Source organism: Enhydra lutris, unplaced genomic scaffold (assembly GCF_002288905.1).
Source record: "Enhydra lutris kenyoni isolate GAN:26980312 unplaced genomic scaffold, ASM228890v2 scaffoldscaffold22, whole genome shotgun sequence".
In the NCBI taxonomy this organism is placed as follows: domain Eukaryota; kingdom Metazoa; phylum Chordata; class Mammalia; order Carnivora; family Mustelidae; genus Enhydra; species Enhydra lutris.
Window position 1 is genome coordinate 5,697,037 of NW_019154106.1, and position 12,599 is coordinate 5,709,635.

General features: G+C 39.0%; 1 protein-coding gene across 1 annotated transcript in view; it reads right to left on the reverse strand.

The window, feature by feature from the left end:
* The window catches only part of LOC111149654 (chromosome unknown C11orf80 homolog), a 135,289-nt gene that overhangs the window by 42,171 nt on the left and 80,519 nt on the right, over nucleotides 1-12,599 (reverse strand). Inside the window, exon 4 of the mRNA XM_022506853.1 lies at nucleotides 6,462-6,571. Coding sequence (XP_022362561.1) covers nucleotides 6,462-6,571 — 110 coding nt within the window. The remainder of the gene's footprint in view (nucleotides 1-6,461; nucleotides 6,572-12,599) is intronic.

Below are 12,599 nucleotides of genomic sequence, written 5' to 3' on the forward strand. Positions count from 1 at the left end.
CATGGAACTTCTGGAGACACAATTTCAAAACCACCTTTTGGAACAAATTTAAAAAGTAATTCAGACTGGAACTAAGAAAAGTAACTCTACCTTAGCTCTACCATCCTGATGTGAATTGATCTGTATTAAGAATGTAGTGAGGGACGCCTGGGTGGCTCAGTTGGTTAAGCGGCTGCCTTCAGCTCAGGTCGTGATCCCAGGGTTCTGGGATCAAGTCCCACATCGGTCTCCTTGCTCAGCAGGGAGCCTGCTTCTCCCTCTGCCTCTGCCTGCCTCTCTGTCTGCCTGTGCTCACTCTCTCTGACAAATAAATAAATAAAATCTTAAAAAAAAAAAAAGAATGTAGTGAAAGGGGGTGCCTGGGTGGCTCAGTGGGTTAAAGCCTCTGCCTTTAGCTCAGGTCATGATCTCAGGGTTCTGGGATAAAGCCCCATATTGGGCTCTCTTCTCAGTGGGCAGCCTGCTTCTCCCCGCCTCTTTCTGCCTGCCTCTCTGCCTACTTGTGATCTCCATCTTAAAAAAAAAAAAAAAAAAAGGATGTAGTGAAAGGAGCAGACACTAAAAGGAACTATTTTTCAGCATCAATTCATTTATCTACTCATTTATTTTTTTTTTTAGGAAAAGCTGTAAAGCAAAAAGTTCACAAGTCAGAAGACAAGTTCTAGTACTAGCTCTTAATTGCTCTGAATTTTATTTACTAATCTGTAAAACAAGGATAAAAGTCATCCATTCTAGGGGCATCTGGGTGGTTTGGTTAAGTAGTTGGTTAAGCATCTGCCTTCAGCTCAGGTTATGATCTCAGGGTCCTGGGATGGAGCCCCACCTTGGGCTCCCTGTTCAGTAGGGAGTCCGCTCCTCCCTTTCCCTCTGTGTCTGCCCACCGCTTGTGCTTTCTCTCTCTAAAATAAATAAATAATCTTTAAAATTTCCCAATTCCACCTCACAGAACTGTTGTAAGGATCAAGTAATAATCTTTAAGTTATATATTATACATGGCAACAATAGTAGATATCACTTGTGGAATGCCTACTATGTAGCAAGCATTGTGCAGGTGTTCTACCTATATTACCTCACAAAAATCCTCGAGGCAGGTACTACTATCCTTTCTTTAGAGCTTTTTTTTAAGAGTTCATTTATTTATTTGACAGAGAGAGAGAGCACAAGCAGGCAGAGTGGCAGGCAGAGGGAGAGGGAGAAGCAGGTTCCCCGCTGAGCAGGGAGCCCGATGCAGGACTCAATCCCAGGACCCTGAGACCATGACCTGAGCTGAAGGCAGAGGCTTAACCCACTGAGCCACCCAGGCACCCCAGTAGACTTTTTTTTTAAGATTTTATTTATTTATTTGACACAGAGACAGTGAGAGAGGGAACACAAGCAGGGGGAATGGGAGAGGGAGAAGCAGGCTCCTTGCTGAGCAGGGAGCCCGATGTGGTACTCTATCCCAGGACCCTGAGACCATGACCTGAGCAAAAGGCAGATGCTTAATGACTGAACCACCCAGGTGTCCCTAGATTTTTTTTTTTTTTTTTTTAAACGAGACCTAGGGGCACCTGGGTGGCTCAGTGGGTTAAAGCCTCTGCCTTCGGCTCAGGTCATGATCCCAGGGTCCTGGGATCAAGCCCCGCGTCAGGCTCTCTGCTCGACAGGGAGCCTGCTTCCCCCTCCCTCTCTCTGCCTGCCTCTCTGCCTACTTGTGATCTCTGTCTGTCAAATAAATAAATAAAATCTTTAAAAAATTTTTTTTACTACAGAGGTGCCTGGGTGGCTCAGTCGGTTAAATGTCTGACTCTTCATCTCAGCTCAGGTCTTGATCTCAGAGTTGTGAATTCAAGCCCTGTGTTGGGGTCCACACTGGGTGAGGAGCCTACTTAAAAAAAAAAAACCTTTATTATAAGATGTTCAAATAGAAGAAAAGCAATGAGCTCTTCAAAGCATTTTCTGTACTTAGCACTTAGAAAACAACTTCTTGGAACAGTTTCAAACTTCTGTAGCCTTGGTTATTATAGGGTACATCACAGAAAGGGCTAATTAAATCTAGCAGTAAGGCAACCAAGTAAGTGAAAATTCCTTGAGCGGCTACCAGAGAGGGGCTACAATTAATAATGATGAGAGCTACCACTTACTGAACACCTGCTACATGCCAAACAGTTTAGATGCAAGTAGGAAATATCCCCCATTTTATTTATGAGAATAATGAGACTAAATAAGCTGTTTAATTTTTCCAAGGTCACACGTAGCTAGCTAAGTGGCAAAACTGGGATTCAAACCTAGATCTAACTTCAAAGCTCACATTCCATTATGTAATACTGTCTCTCCAAGAAAGTTCATTATTTGTGCATATAGCTTTCAGAATCAGATATTGTGTAATCTATCATCACTTTTATGGAGTCTGACAGGCAATGCTTATGCAAACTATTGAATTACCCACTCAAAACACTGCACGGAGTTTATTATGTAACCTGAGCCTACAGAGGTAAATAAAACAATATGAATTTGAAGAGTTCACAGTTAAGTAGAAGAGAAAGACAAATAAATAATGTATATGACAATGTGAAATGTTCTATGATTTACATATATTAAGAAATGCTAAAGAAATACACAAGAAGGACTGGTATCTAATCCAGACTGAGAAGATAAAATGACCTAATATCACGTCAGCAGAGGACAGTTAACATAAAGCAAACAGCTCTTTTTATAATCTGCTCATAATTTATTGAGAGGGACTGAAAATGTATGTATTGGGGGTGCCTGGGTGGCTCAGAGGGTTGGGCCTCTGCCTTCAGCTCAGGTCATGGTCTCAGGGTCCTGGGATTTAGCCCCGCATTGGGCTCTCAGCTCTGCAGGGAACCTGCTTCCCCCTCTGCCTGCCTCTCTGCCTACTTGTGATCTCTCTCTCTCTCTCTCTCTCTCTGTCAAATAAATAAATAAAATCTTTTTTAAAAGAAAGTATATGTGTCTATGTCTACAAAGTCTTTTAAAGCCCTTTAGAGTTGGGTGTCAGAAACCCAGTACCCCAGCCTGACATACATACAGAAGCAGTGAATTTACTTAAGTGTTGTTAGGAAAACATAGATGCTGCCAGCCCTGGGCAGCAGAAACGATTATTGAATCATGTGTTCCAGCCTTCACCTTTAGATACAAATCTGATTATATCACAGATAATATCAAAGCTGTTTTATAGTTTCAAACTGAACTCAGGTTGTCATAGGCCCTATATGACTGTCTAGAAGAAAGTAAATCTGTGCTTCTGTCTCGTCCTGTCTCTAGTTAAATATGTATATAGAGAAATAGAGATAGATAAGCATGAAGATATGTTTGAAATACACAAGTACCTCTACCAATTTTATCACTTAGTATTATAGCAGAAATAATATAAAAATGGATAAAGCTTTTAAGAAGATCTTGTAAAATCAAATTGTTTTTGGAGGGGACATGTTACCCAGCCGAATGGATCCCAAGATGCCGGACTGACTCAGCATAAACACAAGACCTTGCATCTCTCCTAAATGATGTTCTCTTCAGTATTCCCTGGGATTGGCTCTCCTCACATGCCCAGAGCAGTGGATCATTTATTACTGCTTATTCATGGATGTCTCCATTCATTAGCTTCCACTGTGAACCTTGCTACCTGACTCTTCTCCCTGTTTGTGGTACATATGATGAATTTCCCCCACACAATCTCCCCCTTCTTCTCTTCTCACTCTCTTCAAATATCGTTTAAATAACTGCACAGTAACAGAGACAATGAGATGTAGTGGAACAAATGCTTTCAGGGAACTCTTGTTCCTGCTCCTCTGAGGTCAGACTACTTTTTGCCACTTTTCATCCATTGCCAGCTGAAGGCAGGCACTGAGCTCACGTTTCCTCAGCATTTTAAGCCTGCCATCAAGGGCGCCTGGGTAGCTCAGTGGGTTGAGCTTCTGCCTTCCACTCAGGTCATGATCTCAGGGTCCTGGGATTGAGCCCCGCATTGGACTCTCTGCTCAGCGGGGAGCCTGCTTCCCCCTCTCTCTCTGCCTGCCTCTCTCTCCCTACTCATGATTTCTCTGTCAAATAAATAAATACGATTAAAAAAAAAAAAAAACCTGCCATCAACTGGGCTGACTTCCACATCCAAGTTGATGGCCTAAGGAACAACTTAAGTCTCACAATTTCCTGACCTCTTCAACTCCAATGACCTTGACATCCACACATTTCCAGCTACCTATTTCCATGGCCTAGTTTGGAATTGTACTTTTCTAAAAACCTGACACTGAAATGCCTCACTCTTGCGTGAAAAGATGCACACCAAGATGTTAACAGTGGCTACCACGCTTAAGTCAAATTATCTGTGTTTTATTTTTTTTAATTTTTTTTTAAAGATTTTATTTATTCATTTGACAGAGAGAGAGATCACAAGTAGACGGAGAGGCAGGCAGAGAGAGAGAGAGAGAGGGAAGCAGGCTCCCTTATCTGTGTTTTAAATGCTTTCTTTGATTTTCCTGAGGGAAACACTGCTTTTGCAATAAGGAAAAAAATAAGATAAACTCCATAAGTCTGAAGACAACTTCCTATTCTTTCAAGTCTCTGAATCCCTTATACCCAGAAAATCTTTTGATACATACATATGATACGTATTACACTGTATTTGTAATTATTTGTTGCTTGTTTATCTTTTCCTTTATCAAGTAATGTGTCTTGGGACTCTGTACCTTCAACATCTAGCACAGTGAGGCCAACTTGAGCAAACACAGGCTCCTGAATGAGTGAATAAATAAACAGACCTGATTAAAATGAGTAAGACTTTGGTTCAAATTCTAATTCTGTCACTTAACTTTCGCATGACCTTGGGTAAATCAATTGAACTCTCTGAATCTCAGGGTTCTTGCATCTGTAAAAAGGGGGTATAATCCCTGTTCTATCCACTTCACAAAACTGTCAGGAGGCTTAAATAATATATATAAATGTTAGTTATAAAAATTATTGTTTGTTTAAACTGGTTAAAACACATGATCTCCTTTTCTAGAACTGCTTTCCTTGGTTCACTGAAATCAGCTTTTTTTATTGCTACTTGAAATTAATAGTTTCAGAGTCGACTAACCATTAATTGCTCCAGATTGTTTACCCATCATTCCCCTAAAGAAGATAAGGCACAGCCAGAGATATCTATTGTTGCAATACTGCACCCATTTCCTTTGAAAAGGAGCATATAATTGTCCAAATACAAAGAAAGGCTTCCCAAATGTTTCTTGGGAGAATGTTTAAAGTACTCTAGTTCTGGGGCTCCTGAGTGGCTCAGTCAGTTAAGTAACTGCCTTTGGCTCAGGTCCTGATCTCAGACCCCTGGGTTCAAGCCCTTCATTGGGCTCCCTGTTCAGGGGGGAGCCTTCTCCCTCTCCCTCAGCCCAATCCCACATCCCCCCACCCTGGCTTGTGCTTTGTCAAACCTCTCTCTCTCTTTTTTTTTTTTTAAGATTTTATTTATTTGACACAGAGAGGGCACAAGCAGGAGAAGCAGCAGAGGGAGAGGGAGAAGCAGGCTCTCTACTGAGCTAAAGGCAGATGCTTAACTGGCTGAGCCACCCAGGTGCCCCTAAATAAAATCTTAAAAAAAAAATTCTAATTTTTTATGACTCCATAAACTCAAAGGAAAGAAAGATAGGGGATCATAGATTTGTTAAAGAGAATGGAGAACTCAACAGTCACCCTCATAAATCTGAGCTTCAAATAAATCAATAAAGATCTTTAAGCCAACTTAATAAAAATGTATCCAAATAGCATCTGCACTGAGAATCCATTTTTATTTTCTTTTTCAGGAGATCCAAATTCAAATAATGGCTTGTTTCAGTGGCTCTCAAATTTATCTGCACATTAGGAATCATCTGGGATTTTTTCCCATCTGGGATTTCAAAAATATTCCAAAGCCCAGGCCCCATCAGTATCGACTAAATTGTATCTCCCAAAATTCACACATTGAAGCCCAGCCCCCCATGAGACTATAGTTGGAGATAGAGCCTTAAAAACATAATTAAGGTTAAGTGAGGTCATAAACATGGAGCCCTAATGTGATCAGACAGGTGTCCTTATAGAAGAGAAAGACATGAGAGTATTCTCTCTTCACATACAGAGGAAAGGCCATGTGAGGAAACAATGACAAGCCACTTTAATCTTAAACTTCTAGCCTCCAAAAGTATGAGGAAATAAGTCTCTATTTTTTAACCACCCAATCTGTAGTATTTTTTTTTAATGGCCAAATGAGCAAACTAATACTGCACCCTAGAACAGTTAAATCACAGCCTCTTGGAGTGGGACACAAATACCAGTATTTTGGAAGCTACCAAGCGTTTCAACAACTGCACAGAGAAGTCTGGGAACCAACGCCTTATTTCAACTTGGAACTGTGATGGACCTAGGCTTTATTGGATTTGTAGAAAAATAAGAATTAAGACATCAGTAATTTATAGAACCACAACAAAACTTGCCTCAAAAATCATCTGGAAGGGTGTTACCCCTGATATGTCCTGAGAATAGCTGGCTTCCTCTGAAGTCCAATTCAATTTTGCAGAGAATCCAGGCAGTAGAGATTGTATTTCTGTGTGAGAGGAAATGGTGACAAAAAGAAAAAGCAGTTTGGAAAAGCACCAGAATTTCTGGAATTGTTTATTAAACTGATGAGCCAAGAAGGCATTTCCCTGATGAAAAGATTATCTGCAAAATTCAAAATATGACTGGAAATGGCTATGCATCAGCAAATTGCTTGAACATTTAGAATTACTTTATGGGGTTAAGACATTTAATCTCACGTTTTCAATTTTTCACATTTGCTAAATCAATTTGTATTTTCAGTTAATTTCCATAAGGTCAGGTGCAAAGCCAGAAATCTTCAAAGCTGATAGCTCTAGCTTATATTCTTTTTTTTTTTTTTCAAGATTTTATTTATTTATTTGACAGAGAGAGAGAGACAGCGAGAGAGGGAACACAAGCAGGGGGAGTGGGAGAAGGAGAAGCAGGCTTCCCAATGAGCAGGGAGCTCAATGCAGGGCTTGATTCCAGGGCACTGGGATCATGACCTGAGCCTAAGGCAGGCACTTAACAACTGAATCACCCAGGCAACCCTCTAGCTTATATTCTTGTATTTTTTAATAAATCAACTCATTATTAGCAGAGTTGCGCAGGAGAAGTGTGCTGGGCCCATAAATTAACTCATTATTCAATAAACTCAAACACAGTTAAGTGAGCTAATTAAGAACTGAAAGCAAAAAAATTCAAGAATGACGTCTCAATCATTTACCTAATACAGTATTTTTTTTTACTGTGTTATGTTAGTCACCATACAACACTTCATTAGTTTTTGATGAAGTGTTTCAAGATTTATTGTTTACGTATAATACCCAGCGCTCCATGCAATATGTGCCCTCCTTAATACCCACCACCAGGCTCACCCATCCTCCCATCCCCCTCCTCTCTAAAACCCTCAGTTTGTTTCTCAGAGTCCACAGTCTCTCAAGGCTCATCTCCTCTTCCAATCCATCCCCCTTCACTTTTCCTTTCCTTCTCCTAATGCCTTCTATGTTATTCCTTATGTTCCACAAGTAAGTAAAACCATATGACAATTGACTTTCTCTGCTTGACTTATTTCACTCAGCATAATCTCCTCCAGTCCCATCCATGTTGATGCAAAAGTTGGGTATTCATCCCTTCTGATGGCTGAGTAATACTCCTTTGGATATATAGACCACATCTTCTTAAGCCTACTCCACGCACAAGAAGGGAAATAATTAAGATTAAAGCAGGGATCAATGAGTTAGAAACTAGAGATACAGTAGAACACATCAACAAAACTAGAAGCTGGTTCTTTGAAAGAATTAATAAGATTGATAAACCACTGGCCAGACTAATCCCAAAGAAAAAAGAGAGGACCGAAATTAACAAAAATTATGAATGAAAGGGGAGAGACCACAACTAACACAAAGGAAATAGAAACAATCATCTGAAATTATTATCAACAGCTATATGCTAATAAGTTAAGCAATCTAGAAGAAATGGACGCATTCCTGGAAACCTATAAACTTCCAAGACTGAAACAGGAAGAAATTGACAACCTGAATGGACCAATAACTAGTAACAAGATTGAAGCAGTGATCAAAACCTCCCAAAACACAAGAGTTAAGGACCTGCTGGATTCCCTGGGAAATTCTACCAAACAGTCAAAGAAGAAATAATACGTATTCTCCTGAAGCTGTTTCAAAAAACAGAAACAGAAGAAAAACTTCCAGCCTCTTTCTACGAAGCCAGCATTACCTTGATCCCCAAACCAGGCAAAGACCCTCTCATAAAAGAGAATTTCAGACCAATATCCCTGATAAATATGGATGCCAAGATTCTCAACAAGATCCTAGGTAATAGGATCCAACAGTACATTAAAAAGATTATCCACCATGACCAGGTGGGATTTATCCCTGGGATGCAAGGATGGTCCAACATTCACAAATCAATCAATGTGATAGAACAAATTAATAAGAGAAGAGAGAAGAACCACGCAGTCCTCTCAATTAATGCAGAAAAAGCATTTGACAAACTACAGCATCCTTTCCTGATTAAAACTCTTCAGAGTATAGGGATAGAGGAACATTTCTCAACTTCATAAAATCCATCTGTGAAAAACCCACAGTGAATATCATGCTCAATGGGGAAAAACTGAGAGCCTTCCCACTGAGATCAGGAACACAAGGATGCCCACTCTCACCACTATTGTTCATCATAGTACTAGAAGTCCTAGCAACAACAATCAGACAACAAAAAGAAATAGAAGGTATTCAAATTGGCAAAGAAGAAGACAAACTCTCTCTTTTAGCAGATGACATGATACTTTATGTGGAAAACCTAAAGACTCCACCCCCAAATTACTAGAACTCATACAGCAATTCATATTGTGGCAGGATACAAAATCAATGCACAAAAATCAGTTGCTTTCTTATACACTAACGATGAAACTGTAGAAAGGGAAATTAGAGAATTGATTCCATTTACAATAGCATCAAAAATCATAAGATACCTTGGAATAAACCTAACCAAAGACCTTAAAGGATCCATACTCGAGGAACTACAGAACACTCATGAAAGAAATTGAAGAAGACACAAAAACATTCCATGTTCATGGATTGAAGAATAAATATTGTTAAAATGTCTATGCTGCCCAGAGCAATCTATACTTTCAATGCCATCCTGATCAAAACACCATTGGCATTTTTCAAAGCACTGGAACAAACAATCCTAAAATTTGTATGGGACCAGAAAAGATCCTGAATCACCAAGGAAATGTTGAAAAAGAAAAACAAACTAGGGGCATCACATTGCCTGATTTCAAGTTGTATTACAAAGCTGTGATCACCAAGACCGCATGGTACTGGCACAAAAACAGACACATAGACCAATGGAACAGAGTAGAGAGACCAGATATGGACCCTCAACTCTGGTCAAATAATCTTCAACAAAGCAGGAAAAAAGACAGTCTCTTCAATAAATGATGCTGGGAAAATTGGACAGCTGTGTAGAAAAGAATGAAACTCGACCGTTCTCTTACACCATACATAAAGATAAACTCAGAATGGATGAAAGTATGTTTGTTAACAACATACTGGATTTGTACCAGTCTTTAACAAAGTAAAGGCAGTCTCTAACAAAGTAAAGCAAATTCTTGCTAATTTAATTCATAAGTTAACCGCTTGGTGTATTTACATATGTAGACTTAGAACTATCTTTCCACAAAGCACCAGCGGGTCCTGCATCATCAAAATTTGCATCAATGTTCTTCTTTTCTGTACCCTGGCACTCATACTATAAAGGAAAAAAACCCAAATATCCCATTTTATAAATGCCACCCCTTATTGCCCTTCTACAGTACTATTATAATAAAGAACTACAGATGAATAAAGAACTATACAAGCTCTACCTTGTAAATGAGGTTGGCAATGCAGATATTATACAAGAATTCAACTTTAAAAACCTAATAACAAAATACATCCTAATAGTACAACTTTCTCCTACAGCATTCATACTACATATCTAATAAAGCTTTAACCATCTCAAAAAGTATGAACATTACCAGGACCTGGCTATCAATCTTAATGGGTAGTATTTTTCTTGCCATTGTTTTTCAAATATAATTCAGTCATAAAGCATGGGATATTATAGCAGCTACACTGAAATTTAGTGAACTTGGCACTGACCCAAGATGACTTGAACCAATCTTCAGTTTTACCACTGACCAACTTTCTGACCTTAGGTGACCCCCTTTTTTCACTGTAATTAAATTACTTTTCTATAAAGTAAGAAAAAATTTGTCCCTGAATCCTACCTTGTCTTTGAAGTACCGATACAGTGAAGAACAGGGAAAAGAGGTAGATATGTGAGAAAAAGTCTTGTCAATAACGAATACTCGGGGGCGCCTGAGTGGCTCAGTGGGTTAAAGCCTCTGCCTTCGGCTCAGGTCATGATCTCAGGGTCCTGGGATCGAGCCCCACATCTGGCTCTCTGCTCAGCAGGGAGCCTGCTTCCCCCTCTCTGCCTACTTATGATCTCTACCTGTCAAATAAATAAATAAAATCTTCTAAAAAAAATAACTAAGTACTTGAGAAATCATAACAACAATTCAAATAAAATATGTACTGATTTGAGGGAAATCAATTTCAATTGCCTCACTTCACACCCACACATAAATCAAAATCCAGATGGAGTGACTAGAGTTAAATGTGAAAACCAGAACAATAAAACTAACACTATTATAAATTATTATTATAAATAAAATTTATTATTATAAATAAAACTAATATTAATATTGAAATAAAACTTCTATTTCAAGTTGAGCATATGTTAAAACTGCATCTTCCTATTTGAACACATAAAATGATAAAACAAATATTTTTAACTTTCAAATTTAGAGCATATTTAATTAATATACAGTGTAATATTAGTCTCAGGTGTACAATAATAGTAATTCAACACTTCCATACATCACTCAGTGCCTGTCACAAGTGAACTCCTTAATCCCCATCACCTATTAAAACAAGTATGTCTATGGGACGCCTGGGTGGCTCAGTTGGTTAAGCAGCTGCCTTCGACTCAGGTCATGATCCCAGCATCCTGGGATCGAGTCCCACATCGGGCTCCTTGCTCATCAGGGAGCCTGCTTCTCCCTCTGCCTCTGCCTGCCATTCTGTCTGCCTGTGCTTGCTCTCTCTCCCTCTCTCTCTCTGACAAATAAATAAATAAAATCTTTAAAAAAAATAAAAATAAAAAAAAAAAATAAAACAAGTATGTCTACAACTTAATAAATACACAGTCATGGTGAGAAAAAGAGAGAAATCTTTATAGACCAGAAATGGAAAGGTATATTTTCCTCATTTTCAGAAAGGAAAAAGAGAAAGAATCTACGATGGCAGGAAAGGACCAAAGATGCACACCATATGTGGGGCTTGGACTAGAGGGAAAAAATGGGGCTAATATTGCAACAGCCACAAGTTTAAGAACAAGATCCACACAGGCTGAGATCTGCCCAGGCCACACATAGGAGATCTAAACAAAGAACCAAAACATGAACAACGGCCAGAGATTTGTCACCTGCCTACTAGAGCGTTGGTTAAAGTCAAGTGAGGCTAGCAGCAGCATCAGTGATGCAGACTGAGGGCCTCAACAGCTATGTCATAGAAGTGGAAACAAGACTCAGAATGATATGATCTATTAAGATGCCAGAGCTTTCTATCTTGACACTCAAGCAAAATTTAAACACACACACACACACACACACACACACACACACACACAAACACACTCTCCTGCAAGATTAGGGCTCAGCAACAGAGAGCCCCCGACCGCGAGCCTACTGATGCAGGACATGTTCAAAACAAACAGAAGATGGACAATTAACTCTTAACTAAAAAGTACCAATGAACAAAGATCAATACCATGAAAAATGTGACACATATCAACTAGTAAAACTTATACATGAGGAAACAGAATTAACAAAAAGAATCTGAAAAGGAAACTATCAATGAACCAAAAGGCAACCTATTTTAACTAGAATTTAAATTAAAAAAATAAAAATGAAATGGGCAACCTACCGAATGAAAGGAGATATGTACAAATGATATGCCTGATAAGGGGCTGATATCCAAAATAAAGAACGCCACCAAAACCCCACAAATAATCCAATTAAAAATGGGCAGATGATCTGAATAGACATTTCTCCAAAAAAAGACATACAGATGGCCAACAGACACATGAAAAGATGTTCAGCATCACTCATCATCATAGAAATGCAAATCAAAACCAAGATAAGATATCACCTTATACTTTTGAATGGTTCAAATGAAAAATAAGAATTAGTGTGGCAGGAATATGGACAAAAAGGAACTGTCATGCACTGTTTGTGGGAAAGTAAACTGGTATATCCACTGTTGAAAACAGTATGGAGTTTCCTCAAAAAATTAAAAACAGAACCACCATATGATCCAATAATTCCACTACTGGGCATTTACACAAACAAAAAGGAAAAAACTAATTCAAAAAGACATATGCACCCCTATGTTTACTGCAGCACTATTTACAATGGTCAAGATATA